The 24,249-nt window shown below is 41.8% G+C and overlaps 2 protein-coding genes across 2 annotated transcripts; both read right to left on the reverse strand.

The window, feature by feature from the left end:
* Positions 1–2,466: 2,466 nt before the first annotated feature.
* On the reverse strand, positions 2,467–12,484 carry chp2 (calcineurin-like EF-hand protein 2). The gene is made up of 7 exons (XM_030067385.1): positions 12,401–12,484; positions 9,069–9,141; positions 8,342–8,422; positions 7,083–7,207; positions 6,044–6,105; positions 5,003–5,125; positions 2,467–3,241 (listed from the first exon to the last, which is right to left on the reverse strand). Exons 1-7 carry the CDS (start codon positions 12,465–12,467, stop codon positions 3,188–3,190), a joined length of 585 nt encoding a protein of 194 aa, XP_029923245.1. The 5' UTR covers positions 12,468–12,484; the 3' UTR covers positions 2,467–3,187.
* A 1,698-nt stretch (positions 12,485–14,182) lies between these two features.
* Positions 14,183–22,648, reverse strand: LOC115370372 (scavenger receptor cysteine-rich type 1 protein M130-like). Its single transcript, XM_030067364.1, has 10 exons — positions 22,575–22,648; positions 21,323–21,355; positions 21,123–21,244; positions 20,035–20,338; positions 19,637–19,939; positions 17,125–17,430; positions 16,727–17,029; positions 15,594–15,974; positions 14,936–15,018; positions 14,183–14,794 (listed from the first exon to the last, which is right to left on the reverse strand). Exons 1-10 carry the CDS (start codon positions 22,615–22,617, stop codon positions 14,762–14,764), a joined length of 1,911 nt encoding a protein of 636 aa, XP_029923224.1. The 5' UTR covers positions 22,618–22,648; the 3' UTR covers positions 14,183–14,761.
* Positions 22,649–24,249: the final 1,601 nt, after the last annotated feature.

The following is a 24,249-nucleotide window of genomic DNA, read 5'->3' on the forward strand; positions in this document are numbered from 1 at the left end:
GTCCTGTTGGATTGGGACACTCCTGAAACACACTCATGTCCACCTTTGATCAACAAGCTGAAACACACACACATCACCTCAGCATGAGAGAGAAAAGTTATTTATTCAACAAGGAAAATGCATAAAAGTCACTGTTGTAAATTTATGGGAGTAGTAGCATTGCAAAATTTTCGGGAATTTTCAGGAATTTATATTCACTGCATTCACCCAGTCATATACATGTATACATAATAAACATTTTGGTTTGTTATACGCAGATATGCATGCAAACATGTTACATTATAATGAATTTCCAGGTAATTTTCAGGAATTTTCATAACTGCATAATGCTGCATAACCCAAGTGCACTTGAGTTTGAGGTCATGAACTGATGGCTGGACATTGTCCTTCAGGATTTTCTGGTAGAGAGCAGAATTCATGGTTCCATCAATTATGGCAAGTCATCCATGTCCTGAAGCAGCAAAGCAGCCCCAGACCATCACACTACCACCACCATGTTTGACTGTTGGTATGATGTTCTTTTCATGAAATGCTGTGTTAGTTTTATGCCAGATGTAACAGGATGCACACCTTCCAAGAAGTTCAACCTTTGTTTCGTCAGTCCACAGAATATTTTCCCAAAAGTCTTGGCATGTTTTTTTAGCAAATGTGAGATGAGCCTTTGTGTTCTTTTTGGTCAGCAGTTTTTGCCCAGTCTCATTCTTATTGTTGAATCATGGACACTGACCTTCACTGAGGCAAGTGATGCCTCAGTGAATTTTGGGAAAATTCCCAAAATTCCCGAGCCGAATTTTCTCGGGAAAATTATCCCACGGGAATTTTCGCTCTGGAATATTGGAAACTTCCAGTTTCCGGGAAATTTACTGGAAACTTGCCACCCCTTTGCAACACTAGGGAGTAGTAAAGTACACAAATACGTGATACATTAATAAACATATATATATTTTTAAAAATGACATTCAAACACTGCCAGCTGTTACACTTAATTATTATTTCATGTGAGTGTAACCTGTCCAACAAATGAGCTTTTATCATTGTTTTAAGACTATGTGATATAGAGACCATAGTACAATTAAAGGATTTTTATTTCAAAATGTTTCATATCCATTTTGGAAAAGAAGCTTCCTATGTGAGATTTATCAGTAAACACGTCAAAACCACGTCTGATTCTAGTTTTCCAAAGTGCAGCTTCCTGTGTCTCGCTGCTCTTCAAAACTGAGTTCACTGGGAACTTTGGAATAAAACCTTTGAACATGATTCATCAAATTTCCACACAGACATGACGGAGACATGTGCTTTTAGGGGTTTAAGATTAAATTAAAGAGCTCCCTTTTTCCTTAACATTAACATGACCTTTAATAAACACATGCTGTCGATGTTTGCACAGAGACAGGAGCCACAGGTATGTAGAAAACCATAAGGACATTTTTGTTGTTGTTGTTGTCATGACCCTTTCGGTGTGTAACTGAAAAACCTGCTGTATTTGAAAAAAAAAAAAAAAAAAAAAAAAAAAAATCAGAAAACAATACACAATTTTATCATGTAGGCCTTTTATATAAATGAAAAAAGAATGAATTCATCACATACATATCTACAATTTATTAAAATGACCAAATTACACATGACACACATGCCAAATGGGAGTAGATTGAGTTGTTTTTCCTCATATGAAGATCTACCTGGATGTCACAATGATGATATGGCATTATTGTTTACTTAAAAAAAGAATTATAAAGCATGCAGGTTGTGAAAATAGAAAATGGAGTGAAATGAAACTCAGGAACTCAGTTTGAACAGCAGGAAAAATCTGGAGCAGAGTCGGCCCAAGTGTTTAACTATCCTATGAAAGCACTGATGGTCATCCTTCCAGTGTCATCACAATATCAATATTTAGGTCAAAGATATTAATCTGATTGATTTTGTCCACATGGCCCAGCCCTGCAGGACCCACTGAGCTTCAGCACCACTTGTCTGACACACTGAGATGATTTTTTGGTCCAGCAGCTGGAATCCCTCATGCATTTTCCCTGCTATGTATCTGGAGTCTTCCACCTCTCCTCAGCAGCGTTTGCAAATATTGTTTGTAGTTTTAGTTTCCCTTTCTGAGATGTCACATGGGAGGGTTTGGTCAGAAAACCAGAAAACCATCCAACAAATGCTTGAATTAGACACTCGTGGATTGGAAAGTTCGTTTAGTAAAGTCAAGGCTTTCAGATTACATACAAATTTATTTTTTTCTGCCCACGGCCAAAATTAATAGTTAGTCGGCTCCTGTTTGCCAGCTTGTGTGTTCTTAAAGTCGCAATGAGGAGAAAAATGAGTTTTTCAACTTTCAAGACGAGGTTTCCACACCAGAATAAATATTCACCTAGCCCATTTAACAATATATGAAAAAAAAAAAAAAGATCACTAAGTATTGATTCTTGATTTTTTTTTTTTTTTTTTAACAAAAATTTGCACCAATGACAACATCACATTTTTGAACAGTCACACCAATCCCATTGAATCAAATTGCATTTCTCTCCCTAGTAACCCATTGTGACTTTAAAATGGGTTCAATCATGTAAATGGGAATGAGACAGGATGAAGTTATTATGGTTTGAGCACTGGTTACTGTTTTACAGCCACCCATGTAGTAAGCCCCACCCAACTGGTATGACAGGAGGGTTAAAACAAACATGCAGGAATACTTGCAGGTCGGCTGAGTGCTTCAGTGAAAGTAAACTGAGGCACTGGACTCTGGTTACACATTTAAAAAGTGCACAGGCGGAGATGCTGATAATTCCCTTAAAATAAAACAAGTGCGTTATAAAAAGGCATTAGCAGCTGCATCGGCTCTCGTGGCGGCCTGGGAGCCTCCATCATGTTTCCTCTGGAGAAATCTCCCCAGATCAGTGCAAATGCATTAAACAGACATGTGAGCTGGGAGGAGGCTCTTCACTGGGGCTGGAAGGGTTTCAGTGCTGCTGATGTGGAAAACCAAAGTTCCTGTTCTTCCCTCTGTGCAGCTCAGGCAGCGTGTTTCATATCGAATTAAGACATATATCAGTCGAGTGTAAAATGCATCACTGTGCATTACTTGTTATCACCTGTGCTTGTTTTACCTGTTCCCTCCTCGAACAGGCTTTTAGAGAGAGTGATCTTCTCTTCTCCTCTTGCTGATCAACTTGCAGGGCAGGACGGTTCCTTATCTCAGGAAGCGAATACTCATCTTGTGCTCGATGTTCACTTTCTCCAGCGACTGCAAAACAACAACAACAACAAGAAAAAAGTATATTTCTGTGTTCATACTTGTAGATGATGTGCTACATACGTGTGCTGCAAACAGTGAAACAGTATCTAAAAGTAGAAAAAAAAAAAAAAAACACCAGCCTCTAGAGTGAATAGCTCCTGCCAGTTCCACATGTTGGACTTTCACCAAAAGTGAATGAGTCTCACCGCCACGCATGAAGAACCAACCTGTGCTGCCTTGCTCCATGATGACCAGCCTCTCCACAAAGCCTCAATGCGGTGCCAGAATCCATTTGAACGTTACGTGCATTGTTATGTAAATCGACACCCGCTTCCCCACCCGGCTTTGGCCAATCAGAGTGAAAAATCAACTAACCTTTCCACCTAATTCCATACAAATCAGTTCATAAGTTTTTGACATATCCTGCCAACAAACACCCAGGAAGAGTAGCTACTGCATGAGCTAATAGGGACTTTACAAAAAATAATACACAAACAACCAACAAAAACAAAGACCAGACGGGACGGGGTGAAACCACAACCCCTTTCCAACCCTGGTGGTGGAGATAATTAACAACAATTAGAAATGCAAGATGTAAAATTTAAACCCAGATGACAGAAGACCAAATACAATAATGAGAATAAAAAGATCGATATACTGTGTTTGATATGTATTTTATCTTTAGAGATATATTTTGAGAAGTGCTTTAAAAGACCAAACTTACTTTTCCAGCCGACATGTAACCTTCACCTCGCCTCTCAGCTTTTCACCCCATCACACATTTAAAGTTGCATTACAAAGGATTTTCCAGTAAAACTGCGGCTGTTTTACTGTACTTTTGAAAAAGTGTGTGATAATTTCTCAACACTTTCTGGTTGCTAGTTCTTTTTTACATGTTTATCAATCCTTTAAGTATTAAAAAAAACTGAATATCCCAGATTGGTGAGGTAAGAGCTGTCTGAATAGTTTGGTGCGCAGAGGATCTTGGCTGGGCAACACAATGCAGAGGCAGTGCTGGGAGAATGTGTGTGTGTACGCATGAACAGTACTGTCTTTGTGTTCGTCTGCACTCCAACTCAAATTATTACCAAGGTGGGGTCCGGGGCCCTCCAGGGGCCACTGAAGGCACTGCAGAGGATAAACAAGCGGCCCAGACCCTTTATGAAATAAGTGTAAACCTTATCGTTTGAGTCTAAGCCTTCATCAGAATCAGAAATACTTGCTTGATCCCAGAGAGGAAATTGGCTCAAAATATATATATAAAAAAATATATCTATATGCATAAGTGAAATTATAAGAAATAGAAAGGGAAAATAAGAAATATGAAAATATGTGCACTAGAAATTTGTAAAAAAAAAAAAAAAAAAGTGCATTAATCTTACAATAATATTACAACAGTACATACAGAAATAAGAAATTGAGAATATGTAAAAGTATACCAATATACACTATATCTACACCGGAATATTGCACTATTGAATTATTGTGCCTTGATTGACTGAGTCTAAACCTTTATCATTTAGTTTTTAATTTTTTTTAAAAGGTGATTTTTTTGGGCATTTCTGCTTCATCAGACAGGCACAGTGGAGACATGCAGCTCAGGGTCTGGGCCAGAATCAAATCATTCGAGTCTAAAAAGTTTTGTTCAGGTAAGTCGATGCTCAGGTGTGTCTTTTCTTCGAGCTCATAAAGGATAAAACCCAGAGAGGAGACCGAGGAGCGAGCGACAGTTTGGAGAAACGTCGCCCTGAGACCCACCGACCCACCAACCTTCCTGAACTCCTCGAAGGAGATGGCGTCGTCTCTATCCAGGTCGGCCTCCTGTATGGCGCGGTCGGCGATGGACTCCAGCTGCTCCTCGGTCACCTGCATCCCCAGCATCTCCCGCAGCACCTATCAATCACAGGTCACCAGCCAGTCACATCTCTTAAAGCGACAGTGTGAACTTTTAAACGTCTCTCATGTCAAACAAGCCCTCACATGGTTATCGACCGATAAAACTCACTGCATTTTACATTATTGTGTACATTTTCATGAGCTTTTATTGATAAAAGTAGCAATTTTTCAGACCTGTATTATTGTGAAAATGCTACTTTGACTAAATCTTCACTCTTTTTCTTATGACTGACATATCTTCTTTGTATGCAAATGACTTTTAATGACACAATGAGAGAACGTCCAGATGTTTTGTCATCTACTGGTTTGCATGCGCTGCTGCCAAAGTGATGAATAGCCTGCAGCAATATATAATATAAATCTTTTTTTAAGATGGTAAAACAATACATACTCATTTTGTTATGTAAACAGGGCTTCTTTGTGTGTATGTAATATACAATAAGATGTGTGTGCTGCTGCTGCTGTAGACTTCACAGAGGAGAAGGAGAAGCCACACAGCGACACAGTCAAAGAAAGGGGATGGAGGAGTGGATGAATGTCGATGCTGTAGAAAACAGCTTTAGCTCGGAGGTGTTCAGCGCAGGGGAACCGTTCCCTTGGACCTGACTTTTCCTCTCTGCTTAAGAGTAATCCTACTAATTTAACACATTTTAAATTCATACGTCCTCTCACTGCTCCCTTTTTTTTTCCCCACGCCCCAAACATTCCTTCAGTTTCAAACCTCCCTCCAGCCTCACCCACGAAGGAAACCACCAATAAACACAGGCATGACCATGTCTGAACCCTAGGTATAACCCCTATACCCTTGCACAAGATAATTATACCAGGTAGATCTAACTCTGCAGGGCTTCAACATTTAAATCTACCCATTCAAACACTAATGTTGTGCTGGTGGTGATGCCACAAGATACACACCTGAAGAAGCTCTGCTCTGGAAATCTTCCCATCTCGGTCCTGGTCGTACAACTGGAAGGCGACTGGAGAGAGAGAGAGAGGAGAGGTGTTGCTGAGGTGTGCACGATTTATCTTTACTTGAACACACTTTAAAGTGATAGTTTGCTGTTTTTCCCATACAGTCGTATTTGCTGCTCCGTGTGAGTGTGATACAGCCACCAGGTTTGGTCCTGTAAGTCCTCCCCTGAACTTTACCAGGTGTGTGCTGCCCCAGAATTAATGTAGTAAAAACTACCGTGCTACCAAGCAGACTGGACTGGGACTGGAGCGCCACCACATGGCCAAACTGGGTGGCTGTACTGCACCTCAGTCCGGACAACTTCAGCAAACTCCAGTTATGATGTCAGTTAATCCTAATTTGATGCATTACTGTAGACAGTTTTGTTGAACAAGGTTATGGGAGACCTATCTATCCAGCTTCTGAGTCCTGTGCCAGCAGCATGTTTTCCTTTTCTTTCCTTTCACATTAACTCAGCCTGGGCGACTTCATTCTGTTTTTATGGTGCAGATGCTGTGATGGTAACCATAGTGACCTTCAGCCTCCATCACCTGTATGCACAGAACTTAAACTCGAGGAGAACAGACTTTCTAGCACTGAGGCTGTTGTACCAGACTGACTTCTGTATTCCAGCTGATGGAAACTATTAACGTTTATTCACTACCTTCAGCAAGCAGCAGCAGCTCATCACATCCGCTCAGTTTTCAGGCAGAGTGTGAGACACTTTACTGCTCTACACATGCATTATCACTGCAGCAGCTGACCACAGTCACAATTTTTCTCAGAACTAACAACCACAGCAACCAGTTCACTTTCCACTCGACTCCATTCAAGTGCAGAAACTGTTTTCAGCAGTTTAAGATGCCAAACTGGACACGTGATATCGTAGGAACTGTCTCCGACTGAGTCTGCAGTCTTGTTATCTTGCAGGAGTTGTTTTTGGGGGATTGCATCATGGGTAAATTCTGAAAACCTCACTTTAACCGACCAAAGTGGACTGACATTTGAGTTTGCTGGTCCTGCTGTTGACCGGCTCCGGCTGGGTCGAGTCTTTGGCTCGGTTCTTGTCAGTGGGACGGAAATGAGCCAGAATCCGGACGAAGGAGGGAAAGTCCACCGTTTCCTGTCTGCAGATAGAGAGAGAGAGAGAGAGAGAGAGTAATACTCTTGACATAGGAAAGGGAAACCCTCTGCTTCCGGTCCACGGAGAGAGACAAACACAGGATAGAGCGTGAAGCACACTGACTTACAGAGTTCCTAAATTCAGAGACAAATCTCTGCTGTAAAAACACACATCCTCTCTGCCACACTAATCGAATCTGATCTTTTCTCTTTTCTCTTTCTCCATTCTCTGCTCTCTGTTGTTCAGATTAGACACGGTAAGCTGGCAGGTAGAGCCAAGCGCCAAGACAAGCGCTCCAGTTGGAAAAACAGTTTTCAGATCCAGAGAGCAGGAGTTTGAAAAAGCATACACTGTGTTTTAAAGTCTTGTTTAGTGGCTCTCAGAGTCAAAAAAAAAAAAAAAAAAAAAAACAACCTCCAAAGCCTACAATGTCTAATGACTTGAGCAGCTTTGTTTTAAAAAGTTTATTGATGACATTCTTAGTTAGTGGTGCATACAGTCACAGTCCAAACCTGCGCAGCTCTGGAGCTGAAACACATCGCAGCGTCATGTTTTAAATGATCTGAGCATCCTGCAAAAGTTTCCTTTCAACATCAGTTCAGCTGTCATCATTTTCAGACAGAGAACTTTTTTCTATCGATCATAAAATAGACTTTTGAAAATATGTCTTAATCATGACTATCACACCTTATACTTTTGTGTTTCTTTCCTCTTCCCTGTGTGTGATGGGATCACAACTCACCCACTGGTGTGTGTGTGTGTGTGTGTGTGTGTGTGTGTGCTGAACTTTGTGAACCAAACTCACAAACTTATTTTTCTAAATTTCAAATGGCCATTTCCTCTACAAGGTGAATAATTTAAATTTTTGAACTTTGAGTTAAAAATTGCTGTGACTGCAGTTTTCAGGCCAGAAATGTTTCTCTTTTTTTCCTTTTTGTTTTAAACTACATGTCAAACTTTCCAGCTGTTGTATATCGTATTTTGTAATGAAGCTCTTTTATCTCGTTCAAAATTGGCAGAAGTGTCTGGAAACACCCTCTCTTGTAAAATAACAACCAGAGAATCAACTTTGGTGGAGTTTCCCTTAAAAAAAAAAAAAAAAAAAAAAAAAAAAAAAGCGGTTTAAGAGGGAACGTACCCTGGAGAGAAAAAGGCACCGATGATTCTGTCTCCGATCGGGTTCATGGCCAACTCCTTCACCTCTGCAAAGTCTTCAAGCCTGAGAGAGAGAAGGCCAGGGAGGCTTTTATTTTGAAACCTATTCCAACAGCTACTTGCAGACTACACTGCAAAAGCCCTCCATCTTACCTGCTGCTGTGTGTTTCATTGTTTTATTTCTTTATCTCACTGTCAGTTCCTACATTTGCACTTTTTAGCACTGCTAATTGTACCTTGATTTTAAACTGATATAGTCATGTATTGATTGATTGATGTATTGTCATGTATTTGATTTTATTTGTGTCTGTATGTTCTATGCATGTTGCAGTCTGGATGATTATTGAAATGATGGCCTCATCAAATATCAACCAATCACTGATAGAGTCTGACATTAGCATCAGTCCAGCCGCACTTCAGCAGCCCTGCGGGGCAGCAGGGAGGTGGGCGGCCCTAACAATATTGTCGCCCAATCAGCAGCCAGAAGCTCATTAATAACGATCCAACATCTCCAAAAACGGCTCATTAGCGGGATGTAAGTCACTGAGTTGATTTCCTTATAAAATTCATTCATTTAAGTGTCACAGTTGTGTTTCTTTTTACAAAAGTCAGCAAATAAAAAGATGAAGATTCCCTCCACCTTTAAAACAGTTCACACAAAATATACACAAACAGTTTGAGTTCATGTTTCTCTGTTATGCCACACTGACCTCAGCTGTCCACTGCCCTCCTTGTCCAGAAACTCGAACCTGTCGTACAGCCGGATGATGTGGGCGGGAGAGACTGAGGGACAGAGAGAGAGAGAGAGAGAGAGAGAGAGAGACATTAAAGGAACAGTACACCCCCCTGTCAGTCCGTCTCGGCGCTGACAGATGCAGTGTTTGGTGTTTGTGTTCTTTGGAAAGAAATAGTTCCCAAAGAAACTCTTCATCCCCGAGGGCTATGGATTGTGCCGGGTGTCTGTGCTGTTGCTTTTGGAGACAGCTGTTATGTTGAGTTTGTCACATATAAACTTTGTCAACAAAACAAAACCAGCATTGGGGTGAAGGAGGACAGACTGGAAACCTCGCCAAATCACACAGAAACTATCTGGATTTTGTATTTTGGGTGAACTGTTCCTTTAATCAATTCATCGTAATAAATTGATGTTTTCTTTCCCTTCTTGCTTTAGCTGTTACTGTCAACTCATGCTCAATGCCCTCACAACACAGGCGCTTTTACATGTGGTGATAATAAATGAAATTGAAATAGAGAGAGAGAGAGAGAGAGAGAGAGCGAGACATTGATTATTTGAGCAGTCAGTACATCATCAGCTCTGCTATGTGGGCCACAGCCACATCGCTCCCAGGATCAATTCTCTCTGGATCTTTCTCTCTGCTCTGATCTGCCTTTCTGGAAACCTTTCATGTGGCCCAAAACTTTGATTTTTCAACCGTTTTCGTTGCCCAGTAGGTGACTCCCGCCGTCCAGACGTCACACACCTCCAGCAGGCTGACTCTTCAGCTCAGAGCGGCCTCTAATCAGTGGAATAAGTCCACCTTCTTGTGTCGCCATCGCTGCAGTGTTGACTTATTCTGCTGTTTGCACGTACAGTAAGTGAAAGCTGAATTCCTAAAATATACTTTCAGGCATGATACAGTGTACACAGTGCACAGCAAACACAGCACAGTGAAGTGGTGAGCAGTATTAAAGGGGCCAAATGCAAATTATAGTTAAATAACCCATAAGATTAGAGACATTTCCTGGTTAAATTTGATCTTGTAGTTTGGCCAAGTTTAAGGTCAGCACATTTTCAATGAGTTAGGACTGATGCAGGCATTGTTTGGACCAATAACATATCAGCGCGATTTTGAAAATACTGAAATGGAGTAAAGACACACAGCATTTGGTAAAAATCTGGTGAGTGGTGCATGTAATCTCTTGCATAACAGATGAAGAGACAGAAAAAATAACACTCCTAACAAATCACAACTAGACTTGATCCCAATTGGCTTTCTCACTGAAGAATGACTGAATCTGCAGCATTTCAGCTGGAAAGCCTCCACTCAGCAGGTTTACCTCATTTGAAATGCAGGAGCTGCTGCTGTCAACCAATCAGAATCGAGTATTGAAAAGACTTAGTCTTCATGTGCATTCAGCAGAGGGACATTTTAACTACCTATGTTTACTGGAGGAAGAGGAACTTTATTCTCATTCTGAGCTATGAGAAGATTTACCATGAAAACTGAATAGCACGGGCTCTTTAAAATTGCACTCGGGTCAGCTGAGGGCTATTTGGACTAAACTGACAAAAACCTGTAGAATAAGCAAACAATTCCTAACTCAAAAATTTAATTTTGTGCTTGTCTCACATATTTTAGCAACTCAGGATCCTCATTTCAGGGCATCCCGGTGGCTCACATGGTGGTGCAGGTGCCATTTGTTAGGGCTGAGTCCTGATCGCAGCATCCCGGGTTCGAATTCGAGCCCAGGCCCTCTGCATGTCATCCCCCACCTTTCCTGTCTATCCCTACTGTGATCGTCAAATAAAGCAGAGAATGCACCTCAAAAAAAAAAAAAAAAAAAAAAAAAAACTATGCAAAATTTCTGAGGAAATTTTGTATAGTGCACCTTTAATGCTCTGAAACTGTTTATTGCAATTCCAACTCCCTCTGCCACTCCTGATACTTCACACAGTCACCATCGTTTCTTTTCCCATCAAGAGACAACTCAGCGTTTAGGAGCCGGCACGGACAACAGTGCTTGCTGTACTGAGGTTATCTGGCTTGACCTTCACAGCAACACTATCAGCACACACAGCTGAGCTCTGTCAGTCTGATAATGATGTGGAGAGCAGATGGAGCAACACTGATGAGTTTAACAGCGCTCACGCTGCTGCTATCTGCCGGCTCAGCCCATCGCAGGGGACAAAACACACCATCAAGTGTCAGAAAGTTACCACAGACCCTCTGTGCAGCACCTCAGGCACGCTTTGAGTTCCTGTGGGAGTTTCAGTCTGATGACAACAACTTATACAACAACACAAAGATATACCATAAAAAGAGTATATAAAATATTAATATCGGAAATCATGGAAATTAGACCTCTTAGGACTCTTTTAGGGAGTTGCGAATCATTAAAGTGATATCAAGGGAGATTAAAAATATCATAAAGCAGTTTAATGTCACTTTTAATGCATTAACTACTATGACATGTTCACTGTATGATGCATTTTATAGGGACGAAATACAAATACTACAGCAGCAAAAATATAAGAACTAGAAGAAGTGAACATACAAGCAGATAAACAAATCTATTACACACACATACACACACACACACACACACACACACACACACACACACACACACACACACACACACACACACACATCATAAAAATACTTTAAAGTCGCTATAACCAGACAGCTGGATGCCACCCTGGCCCAAGCAGTGTGCAGGAAATTGCAGTGATATTATGTATGAGTTAAAATAGCTCACAGCGGGATTAAGTCACTATTAGGTGTCAGAGACGAAGTCATTTATATGTTGATAGGGCATCAAAGCGTACTAAAGGTATGGAGCAGAAAAATCGTGTCCTTTCTATGCGTTGTGGCTCTATGTACGCACCTGTCACAGACTCATCAGCACGGACAGCCGCAAAAGAGCCAGCGCTTTTAAAATACAATCCAACTTGTGTTTTAGTCGCCATATCACTGCACACATGCATGATAAAGTTATTATCTGTAAAAACTGAGGGGAAACACCCGTTATGTGCCCATGGGAACTTCACGGTGCGTCTTTTCGACTTAACAATGACTCTATAGAGACTCAGATGTAAAAAAAAAAAAAAAAAAAAATCTGCCACTCAAACCATATGAACTTTTACCCCTTTAATATTTATCTTAGAAAACCATACAGCACTGTCCTCGTAGTGCAGGGTTAACTCCTCCGCTCTGCAGGAGGGAGCGCCTGGTTTCACGCCCTGAAATCTAAACCCCGTTCACGTCTGACTTTGTGCATCTAACATGACGGATCCCAAACTAACACGCACAAAACTTACATCCAGTTTCCTGCATGAGCTGCTCGGCCTCCGGGATCCCGGACAGGTCGGAGCTGGAGGAGCCCATGGTGCTGCGGACACGGCCCTGCCTCTGACCTGCTCTGCTGCTGCTGACAGCTCCCTGCTCCGCCGGGCCGTCGCGCTGCAGGCGGCGGGGGTCCGGAGTCCCCGCCCGTCCCGCACGGCGCACAGACACGCTGTTCACCCAATCACCGTGCGCGTAACGGACACGCATTGACCAATGGGCTTCCGGACGCAACAACCACAGTGTCCAGAGGGTGGCGTGTTTGAGAGACCTGGGTTTACTGACTGTACCGAGTAAATTAATATTATCGGTTTCTCGACGAGAGATTATCATGTAACCACGGTAACCAACCTGCTCGATAGCAGCTTTACTTGACCTAACTTGCAGTTATTCCTCGGAAAACCTGTCCATATTTTATCTCGAAGATGGTTGTTAAGGACACAGCATGCTCTTTTGGACAATATTATATTATTTTTATTTAGTCACTGTAACCTTTAATTGAAAGTGTTAGAAAAAAATGCTTTTTCTCCCGCGGCGATAAAGAGTCAGATCTGGTTTCTCTCACCAGCGAGAGAAAATAATTTTAGATTTGCTATTTTCCCTCTTATTATTTATCCTTTATTTAGCCAGGAGAGTCCCACTGAGATACAAGATCTCTTCTTCCAGGGAATTCTGGTCAAGACGGTAGCTCAATCAGTTTCACATTAAAAAAAAAAAAAAAAAAAAAAAAAAAAAAAAACATTTTCGTTGGATAGAACACAAACAATACAGAAGAGCAACACAAGAAAGAGCGAAGGGATCGAGGCGTGCAGACCTACAAACACAGTCCGCCTCCAGGGAAATGAAGTAAAATAGCAACAGGTTTCCTTCACAGCGGCTTGTAAAAGATCCTTAACATTTTCAGAGAAGGGTGGTGATACCTTTCAGGGTGCATGGGGGGAGAAAGCAGTTTTACCAAACATCTCTGGGGTCATTTAACAGAATCCGATTGGTAGATCTATAAGGCCTGCTGTAGTTACTTGTATGGATAGAATGAAAGGCTTGAGATATGAGTTTACCTCAAATGTGCATGGCGTTAAATAGCAACATGTGTATTTTTTTCTGTTTTTACAATTTAGTTTGATTAATCTTACCTGTTATTTTGTTTGTTTTGTGATTTTGACAAGAACTTGTGGTGAGTGGCGTTTCTGCCCATGTTGCCGACCTATAGGCGAAATTACTGCCTTGCACCCTACCGTGTCACTACTCCAAACGCCAAAGACAGAATTTATTAACTGATTATACTTTATTGTTAGCCAGGGCTGAATTTTTTGGTGCATCAACAGCAGCACCATTTGTAACAGCACAACAAATAAAGTAGGACAAAAAACATAAAATGCATACATTTACATAACATTATAATCAGTGAGGACAATACTCAGTATAGTGCAGACACAGAGGCGCTTCAGTGTACATTCGATGAGGGATTGCACTCCTCATGTTGGAACGTTGAATGCTGTATCTCCAGTTTGATGGTGGATTTGTGTGGATGTGTGCTGTCTGTCTAGACACGATGCCTTTCAGCTGGCACCAGTGAAGGCTAAACAATAATCAGTGTGCTCCCGTCTCCTCCTCCATCCTTACATCTCAAAATGTCTCGATGTGGAGTGAAAGGGGTCATAGGGAGTGTTTTGTCAGGATCATGTTCACTCTCTGTGTGTCACAACAACTTGAGGCAAACGCTGTCCTTGTGCACATGTATGGGTTTTCCCCCTAATTCCATCAAGCACCACAGGGGCTTTTCCGAGTCTGCAGCAGGATACTGTTGTGTTTTCACAGATGTGATCCAGTAACTTAAGAGACAATTGCTGTCAATGTCTTTTCAGATCACCAGGGGGCAGAAGCGCGCAAGAGAAGACCAAACTGAGCTGGATTTGAAACTTGGTGGCCAAAACATGACAGACATCTGCAAAACCACAAATGACTGAAGATCCTTGGACTTTTTCTGATCTAGTTCTAGTTCTAGTCCTAGTCTCCTTGTCATCATCATGAGAAGTGCCAATGACTGTAGAGCCGCCCCCAGTTCAAATGCAAGGCTAACAAGATGATTGATATTAATATTATCATTCTGCATGTTAAAAACAAGAGTGCTGCTCAGTAGGAAACCAAGAAAAACATTCACCAGGCTAATTATACTAGGATGTCACACATATATATTTGAGTAAAATATATACTGTGGCCATTAGTTTGGGACCTGTGTAAATGAAGGAACTAGGAACATTTTCTGAAATGATCCCCTCTGATTTCTCGAAGGCTCCTCTGACATGATGGACTTGTCATTTCTCCTCAGGTTCCCTTCAGGTTTCATACTCACGCTTCCAATAATGACGCTGCAAGAAAAAAAGAAAATTGGTCCATTTCACTAAAGCACATAATGATACTCCTACTACTATCAATAATCATAATCGTAATCACAAGCATTGATTGCACCTTTAACCCAACCCTCTAATGAAAAGGTATATGTACAGTACCTTGCAGGAGAAAAAGACATAGGCGTATAACACTGCAGTCAGGGGCAGGAGAAGCAGACTAAGGAGGAAAATTGCTTTACAGGCTGAAACACATAAAGAGGCATCAGATCAGATCACAGAACATCATGAGTGCATCAGTTCACATTAAAGACAAAACCCTCAAAATCACAAAACTGTAAATGGGTTGTTAACATTAGGTGTTACTGGACATCAGGCAATATGGTGCTCATATTAAATTAAACCATGCTGGGCTGGGATTGGAAAAAAAAGGCCTCAGAGCCAAACAAAAGTCTGGCCGCTGCTGATTTGAGGGCGTTTCAAAGCAGAACCTGAGTCTAAGCATGAGAAATGCGAGGGCAGCCTGCTTTAATGAAACAGCGGTCAAGAAGTGTATGTACATATTATCAAACTCAATTATCCCACATCACTTAACATAGGCTAAAAAAACAAACAACCAAAAAAGAAAAAAAAGGACTCAGTGCAGACAAAAGTTTGTGTAATGGTTCTATGGAACATAATTCCTATATATTTACTTGTTTGAGGATTAGATTAAACATTTTAAGGATTTCAGAAATGTATAGTGTGATAGATTTATCACAATAGTTGGTGGGGGGAAAATGATATGAAAGAGGAAAATGAAAAGAGTCTCCCATAATACCTGTTTTCACCCAATCTGTTTTACTCAGCTGCAGAAACTCCATCAGGTCATTTGAGATGATGAGAGAGAGAGGCCGGCTCTCGGAGGTGAAGTGACGAGAGAAAACATAGACGTGATAAACACAGCTGTAGTTCCCTTGGTGGGCATGGTCTGCAGCAGGAAACAGGAAGTGCGCAGAGTGATTGACAGCTGGCAGGGTGTAGCTGCGTCTGATGTTGGAGGAGGTGAAGGTGAGGAGGAAGGAGCCTCCTGTAAACTGTGGCTGGATAGAGCAGCTGATGGTGAAGCTGGAGCCCTCGAACACCCACAGCCCCTGCTGCTGGGCCTCGGAGACCCAGTACATGGAGTGAGACAGGGAGATGTTTGGCTGAATCAGCAGATCTGCGAACAGAAAGCAGGTGATGAAGACATGTTAGAGCAGCCTGTCACTGGGAAGTAGCAGAAGATGACTGGTCCTTCAGGCTGGAGGGTAAATGTATGATCCAGTGACAGTTTCACTGATGCATCCGGATCAAAGCTGGAAAGAAAATCATTGAAAAATCTGTGCGGCACTTTGCAGAAAATCCTGATCATCCTGATATGATACACATGTTTTATTTTTGGCATAATTTTGGCAGCTGCTTTTGTAGTGACTTTCATATTGCGGTTTTAGTCTCCATTTCCTCTCCCACTGCATCGTCTCTCTGTGGATGTGAAAGGTCACATCAGATCACATGACCCACCCCCGCTCTTCCTCCCTCCAAGAAAACCTCTCCTGTCTTTCGTCAATGATGTTGACTGACAGTGACGTAATTTACATTGCACATCCTTTTCTAAGCATTTATAAATCACAAGTGTGGCCAAGTTTGGGTTTTAGGGGATAGATGGGAAACTTTGCAGCAAATAAAATTTACATTAATTTATTTTAATGTGCTTCTTCTCTCTCTCTTCCTGTTACTGGATTTAGTAAACCTTTGGAATCAATTTTAAAAAATCAATCTAGATATATCATATTTGCTTATGTATTATGATGTGTATGAAATCCTCTCACTGGGTGAACTGCACACCCCCAGTATGATGCTATATTTACCACACACTCTTGATTATATCCTACAATATGCTTTTGTTATAGTTAATATAATTGATGATATTACCTGAACAGATGATCTCCAGGCTGTAATGAGAAATCCCAAGGCTTGTTTCTATGCACTCCTTCAGTGTAGATCCAAGCTGAAGACAGGAGGATCTGATCCTCCATACAAGTATATTTGAAGAATCCCTTCTCCTCTTTGTATAAACAGTAGATCCACAATCCAGCTCTCTGCACACCACAGCTGCTGACTTCAGTCTCCAGGAAGAGTTCCTTTCATCCACTGGTTTCCAGTCTCCATGTTGTTTCATCTCCAGTCTGCCAGCACAGCGGCTGGCTCTTCCCACTAATCTTACATCATCAGGCTCTGAAAAGAGACAAGACAGTAGTTAGTAAAAGCATTAAAGTTCCTTTGATGTGAACATGAATGAAGTCAGATGGGAGCTGCAGCTCCTCTTCTACCTGAGCAGGTGAGTCCAACAGCTTTGCCAGGTGAGCAGGTGTTTCTAGCTGAGCCTGAGCTTCCACAGTCCAGGAGAGAGGACTCACTGCCTTTACACTGGAACTCTTTGGTCCACATCGGAGCTTCTGCTTCTCCATAGAGCGCCCCCTGGAGGAATGAAGGAGCCCCACAGCCAAGCTCCCTACAGACCACCTGTGCATCCTGCTGGTCAAAGTCAGCTTCACACACTGAGGACCACAACTGGTCAGACTTCACCTCCACTCTGCCTGAGCACAGACTATTCCCATTCACCAGCCTCACAGACTCTGGAGAGAGAGAGATAGAGAGACAGAGAGAGAGAGAGAGAGAGAGAGAGAGGAGCGACCTTTTGAAATTTATTCCCATGTCCTGAAATTTGAAAACATTCAGCTGTAGTGGTGACTCTGTATCCTTACTGGACAGACTTCTACTGGTTTGTTCATTTGTCTGTCTGTTTGTCTGCCTCTCTGTTTGGTTGTTTAAAAGGAACACTGGTCTTTGATGAACAAAAAAGTCAGACTTAACCATAGCAGGTCATTTTCATCTGTAGTCCCTTGATGTTCAAAGCAATGACAAACAGTTTCAAAGAACAGATAGGAAAGCATGAAAACAGCAATGCAAGGTAAAGCAAACAATGTAAGAACAGTGTGAAAATATAGGTAGATATTGATGCTGTGTTGATGTCAGGGTACACAGGTCTGGTCTAAGTTTGCAATAATCCGGGTAAACAGTCTTTAAAAATGTCCCACATGAGTCAAGAAAGATGTCTACATTGAATCTTCTGTTCTGATTAAACAGCCAATTTTGTGGTCATCTGAAGGAAGACAAGCAACAACATAGTACGTAATTATTACATCTGTTGTGAATGATCATCCTAACTAGATGCTTGAACCACCTCAGCTGGCTCCTTTCAACATGGAAGAGCAGTGGTTCTTCTCCGAGCTCCTCCTGGATGTCTGAACTTCTGACCCTATCCTTAAGGGTAGGTCCAGCTACCCTGCAAATTAAGCTAATGCGCTGCTTGTATCTGCAATCTCATTGTTTTGTCCACTACCCAGAGCTTGTGACCATTGGTGAGGTTTGGAACAAAGATTGACCAGTAAATTGAGAGCCCTCCCGACTACGCCTTGAAATCCTGTTCATGAAAATGACAAACAGCATCGGAGATGAAATACTAGGCTAGGATGCTTGGATATTCCTTGCATCATCTGACCATTTCTTAAGTCGAGGTCAGCAGCCCCCCAGCCCTGCTGAGCACAGCTTGGACAAGGCTCTGCATGTCCCCCACAAGTGACCTGATGGTTTGCCAGAACCTCTTTGAGGCCAACTGAAAGTCTTTTCCATGGCCTACCCAAACTCCTACTGCACTCAAGTTTTTGCTTTTGTAACTGCAGAAGCTGTAGCCCTTTTGGCCTCCTGTTTCCTCAATGCCAATTTCAGAGTCTGCTGAGCTAGCCAAGCTTGGAAAGCCTGCTTTTTCAGCTTGATGACCCCCTTCACTTATGGCATCCACCACCTAGTTGTTGGGTTTCTGCCACGACAGACATAGACGATCATGTCACCACAGCTCAATGCTCCCACTTCAAAGATGGAACTTTGAACAGGGTTCATGTGGAATCCATGCTCCCAATGTCCCTCAGGGTCTGGGAGAAGATCCTCCACCCCCGGTCTCAGTCTCCCAGTCTGGGTGAGGTGCCTGAATCACAATGAGGACGCTCCATAGGGACTTGAGAATCACTCTGGGGGAAGCTCCTGTGGAGGTGTGGGCTGAAGACTTCCTAGACAGGGTCTTCAACCAGCTGCTCCCAGTTCACCCTCACTATGTGCTTGGGTTTACCAGGTCTGTCCGGCAGCTTCCCCCACCATCTGAATCAACTCATTACCATGCGGTGATCAACTGACAGCTCTGACCCTCTCTTTACCCAGGTGTACAGAACATGCAACCACAGATCCAATGAAACAACCACAAAGTTGATCTTTGACCATAGCCTAAAGATCTCTGGTACCAAGTGCTCTTATGAGCTGCCTTATGCTCAAACATGGTGTTGATTATGGACAGTCCATGTCTAGCACTGAAGTCCAACAACAAAGCACCATTCGGGGTCAGATCACTCAGGCCATTCCTCCTATAATTTTCCCCATCAAGGCCAGTAGATCTACACAGTCCCCAGATGGTGCCTTCTTTAAAACACTTCCCAGTGCCTCTAAGAAGGCTGGGTGCCCCAAACTGCCATTGGGTGCATAAGCTTTCACAGCGGTCAGAGTCATACCTTCTGCAAAATGAAGCTGCACTGAGGCAGGATAACGTCAACACAGCGGTGAAGAGAAGGAGAAAGAGGAGAGATTCCAGCCCCTTTCCAGGAGTCTGGATCCAGAGCCAAGGCTTTGCAAAGAAGTAACCCCTCCTAGCCAGTGTCATTCAGCCTCCCACATAAGGTGCATGTGCATGTGTGTGTGAGTGTGTCTTTCAGTATTTTTCATTGATGTTGTTACCTGAGCAGGTGATCTCCAGTTTGTAAAAAGACCCAACAGTCCATGTCTCTACACACTCCCTCAGTGTAGATCCCGACTGAAGACAGGAAGATTTGATGTCCCACCCAGATCTTTCTGAGGAGTCCCTCCTCCTCTCTGTTGAGACAGCAGAGCCACAGTCCAGTTCTCTGCACACTGCAGCTGCTGACTGCAGGTTCCAGTCAGCGTCCCAGCCATCCACTGCTTTCCATTCACCATATTGTTTCATTTCCAGTCTACCTGCACACTGGTTGGTTCCTCCTACCAACCTGACAACATCAGGCTCTGTTCAGAGACAAGACAGTAATTAGTAAAAGCATTAAAGTTCCTTTGATGTGAACATGAATGAAGTCAGATGGGAGCTGCAGCTCCTCTTCTACCTGAGCAGGTGAGTCCAACAGCTTTGCCAGGTGAGCAGGTGTTTCTAGCTGAGCCTGAGCTTCCACAGTCCAGGAGAGAGGACTCACTGCCTTCACACTGGAACTCTTTGGTCCACATTGGAGCCTCCGCTTCTCCATAGAGCGCCCCCTGGAGGACTGAAGGAGGCCCACAGCCAAGCTCCCTACAGAGCACCTGTGCATCCTGCTGGTCAAAGTCAGCTTCACACACTGAGGACCACGACTGGTCAGACTTCACCTCCACTCTGCCTGAGCACAGACTATTGCCATTCACCAGCCTCACAGACTCTGGAAGGAGAGAGAGAGAGAGAGAGAGAGAGAGGAGAGAGAGAGAGAGAGAGAGAGAGAGAGAGAGAGAGAGAGAGAGGGAGGGTGGTGGTGGGGGGGGAGTACTATATTATAGCCTTGAAAAATTCCTAACAAACTTGTCACTCCTCTGGAACATTACACTGTTTAAAGCTGCACTGAGCGATCCCTGACCACTAGAGGGTGTTGAGAGCTCAAACTCCATTTGTAAAAAAAAAAAAAAAAAAAAAAAAATAGAAGTGTCAGTCCTGCTTCTGTGTTCACATTAGAGTGCTTTTACAAAACCATAAGGTAAGGGGCAAAAATGTACTTTTTGGAAAGGAAATGAAGAATACATTTAACTCTCACAAAGCCTTTGATTATTTGGATTATTTTGTCTCTGAGCTCCAATTTGAAAATGTGTTGAAGCTGCAGACTTTCAGCTATGCGAAAAGCTGGTTTGATTGAACTTTTTCTGTGGCCCACATGACCCACAAGAAAACCCAGATGACTCAAACTGTTACTGGTCATTTTACTGAAAAAAAAGCATGTCATATTGTCTAATGTACCTTTAAGGAATGATTGATTGGACTTGAGGAATTGATGATATTACCTGAGCAGGTGATGTCAAGGCTGTAAGAAGAAAACACAGACATTTCTAGACACTCTTTCAGTGCAGATCCAGACTGAAGACAAGAAGATCTGATCCTCCACACAGGTCTGTCTGGGTAATCCTCTCTCCATTCTGTTGAGACAGCAGAGCCACAGTCCAGCTCTCTGCACACTGCAGCCGCTGACTTCAGGTTCCAGTCAAAGCTATCCACTGGTTTCCAGTCTTTATTTTGGTTCACCTCCAGAGTACCAGCACAGCGACCAGCTCCCTCCACTAACCTGACATCGTCACGTTCTGAACAGAGACAAGACAGGAATTAGTACAAAAAGAAATGCCTTTCTCATAATTCTCTCTGTTTCTTTCTCAGTTTACCTGCTGACACGTGTGTTCCTCCTTCCTGCAGTCCTGAGGAGAACAAGCAGAAAATATTGTCAACACTCTGAAGGCTCACTGATGAGGATTTAAAGGTAATCAAATGATTGTATTTTAACGATGTAGATGGCTTTATGGATGTATTTAAAACAAGACCACTTGGAAGTGTGTGTGTGTGGGTGTGTGTGTGCACTGCTTTCATAAATGTCTCTCGAGTATGTGTGTGTATCTGAGTGTGATTAGTACAACTCCATCACGCAGAAGCATGTATGTGAGCACAAATGGCCTCACACACTGGTGCATGTAAGTGTGACAGAGAGACAGCTGTTAATCCAACCATGACCCACATTACTAGCCTATTATTATTCATTTTTTTTTGCATTTGTATTTGTGATTTATGTTTAAATTTAATTTTTAACATTTTTGTTTTTGTTTTTTAAATTGACTCTAGCATCCGCCTTTTTTTAGTAGGCTTACATCACTGAGATCATTTCTAAAAACCATATTTCCTCCCTGCCTGTGATCTCTCTGTCACTGTAATTCCCCTCTGCACCTTCAGCAGTTTTAAGCCTGTTCTTTTTAACACAGTAGCTGAAACAGTCACATGAATGAAAACCACTTCCTGCCCCTAAAAGTCTGAATGGTTGCTGAAAGTCACTTAAGTTGGACTTTTTCTTTTAAACATCATAAACACCTCTCTCTGTGCTGATGTGGTTCGCCATGTCTTTAAAGATGCCATTGTCCAAACATTTATGGAAAAAAACGACTGACCCTTTAACCCTCAGCAATCTTCTAACTTCTAATCTTCTGACTTTCTTCTCTTGCTTTACTTTTCATATATTTGAGTGCCAAGAGCCAAGGCTATGTTCGTCCTAAAAAAAAAAAAAAGTCCTAAAAAGCAAAACTGAAGTAATGCGACTAGTATAAATGTAGTGGAGTAAAAAGTACAGCCAAGGTTAAAAATCAAAGTATCTGAAATCAAATGTAAGTGGATGTTCAAAGCACCTGCACTCTTAAACAGCTTCTTTTCAACCACTTCTAAAAACTTTTTTTTTTTTTTTTTTTTTTTATTATAGATAAGCGACTTTATAACAGGTAAATATCCTGTTTTTTTTTTTTTGTTTGTTTGTTTTTATGCTGCTTTTTGTCCTGTCTGTATGATTTTTAGCCTGATTTTCCTGGAAAGCACTCTGTAGTCCCGAGCTGCTGAAGAGCTGCATGAATAAAGTCTGTTTGTTGATCAGAGTCCTACCTGAGCTGCAGACCAACATGAACAGCACCAACACCGGATCCATATCTAGTCTGTCTTAACTCGGTGTCTCTTTGTCCTCTGTGTCTTCATGTCTGATGCTCAGCTCCTGTCTGTTCATAGATGCACTTCCTCTACATCCTCAAGGTAAACATCAGATTTATTTGGTTTCTAGAGTCAGTCACACCGAGCTGACGTGCTGCGCTGACAGGAAGCTGCTGGCAGTAACCACACTCACTTCCACTGACATCCACCATTCAACTTTCAGTTTATCTTATAGGGAGCAGTTATATGTGACTTCACCTGCACTATTTTATTTTATCTTATTTGAATTCATGTTTATTTTATTTAAACGGTGACAGTTCACATTAATTAACATGCACATGTGGCTAGATTATTACTATCCTTTGGTTTGGGGACATCTGAACTTATTGAAATTAATTAGTCTAACCTCTGTCGAATAGAGATGTACAGTACTTTGAAATGGAATAGAAGGCAGTCATAAACACTGCAGTTTGTAGAAAAACAACCAAACTGATGATTAAATCTGCTGGAGAGGCTGAGACACATTCAGTCAGCAGCTTCCAGTGAAAGAGTGAATGTACATTACACGAAACCCCTTTAAATCTCTACATTAAGGTCACTTTAATTCATCCTCTGTTTGATTCAGTTTGTTGACAGCACAATTTTACTGTGTTCAGCTTCTCTTAAATTGGCAATTTTAATTCTGGAAAAACACAAACCACACATCGCACACTCCAGGAGAAAAAAAAAAAAAAAAAACTCTTTAGAAAGATTTATTAATTCATGACCATGCTCAAAGAAGTGCAAAAGTGCAGTGGTGAAAAAAAAAAAGTGTTGTCATGTATTAATAAATCTCTATTTTTCAAGAATCACTGTCAAGGCATTTTCTCTCATCGAGTGCATGGTGTGTGGCTGTTAGCAGTGTTAATCCAGTTTCCACTACACTGTGGCTAAGCAATATGAATAGCTTCAGTTCAGTTTCATTTTCTGGGTTTTTTGTGGTTATATCTGCACATAGAATATATGGTACGGATCATTTCCTGTCTTGGTTTCCTGTGTATGTATAGCTCATATATGTTTTGTCTGTTTCCAAAGCCGGTTGCTGCTTATATTTAGCGCTGTAACCAAGTGCTCTATCTCTTGTTTGAGAAATTGCAAGAATTTACATTTTGCACTGTTGGATCTTAAGAAGGTTCTAAGTAGAGCTTCAAAATGCAAAAAGAAGAGATGGGAGAGAGACAAAAAAAAAAAAAAAAAAAAAAAAAAAAAAATTTGAGTAAGCAGTTTATTGCAAACAACCATTAAACTGAAATAGTCTGTTCATCAGCTGATCAAAAGTTTAAGACCACTGCCTTTAAAAGCCCAAATCTTGGCAAAAATGTGGATTCAGTGTCATTTTCTGTCAGGTATCTACACTGTCATGACCTCCTGATGGCAAAGGCAAAAAAGATTTCTTGTTAATCACCTCAATCAGGAGTGTGTGAGTGTGTGTGTGTGTGTGTGTGTGTGTGTGTGTGTGTGTGTGTGTGTGTGTTTGACAATATTTTTATTTTTTGGTAATTTGCAAATGTGGCAGAGGCCAGTGGCAACAAACCGAAAATTAAAAGTTGAGCCAAGTCACTGGATAATGAAATGCAAAGCTTTGAACTGTCAC

Source organism: Myripristis murdjan, chromosome 13, assembly GCF_902150065.1.
Source record: "Myripristis murdjan chromosome 13, fMyrMur1.1, whole genome shotgun sequence".
Lineage (NCBI taxonomy): Eukaryota > Metazoa > Chordata > Actinopteri > Holocentriformes > Holocentridae > Myripristis > Myripristis murdjan.

Excerpts from the sequence above, each read along its gene's own strand:
- chp2 (XM_030067385.1), bottom strand. The coding sequence starts at position 12,467 with ATGGGCTCCTCCAGCTCCGACCTGTCCGGGATCCCGGAGGCCGAGCAG. Across the intron at positions 6,106-7,082 it reads CAGGACCAGCAAACTCAAAT|TCGCCTTCCAGTTGTACGAC; the intron begins GTCAGTCCACTT and ends CTCTCTCTCCAG. Across the intron at positions 5,126-6,043 it reads CCAGAGCAGAGCTTCTTCAG|GTGCTGCGGGAGATGCTGGG; the intron begins GTGTGTATCTTG and ends TGTGATTGATAG.
- LOC115370372 (XM_030067364.1), bottom strand. The coding sequence starts at position 22,617 with ATGGATCCGGTGTTGGTGCTGTTCATGTTGGTCTGCAGCTCAG. Across the intron at positions 21,245-21,322 it reads AGGAACACACGTGTCAGCAG|AACGTGACGATGTCAGGTTA; the intron begins GTAAACTGAGAA and ends GTCTCTGTTCAG. Across the intron at positions 17,431-19,636 it reads ACTGGAGATCACCTGCTCAG|AGTCTGTGAGGCTGGTGAAT; the intron begins GTAACAACATCA and ends CTCTCTCTCCAG.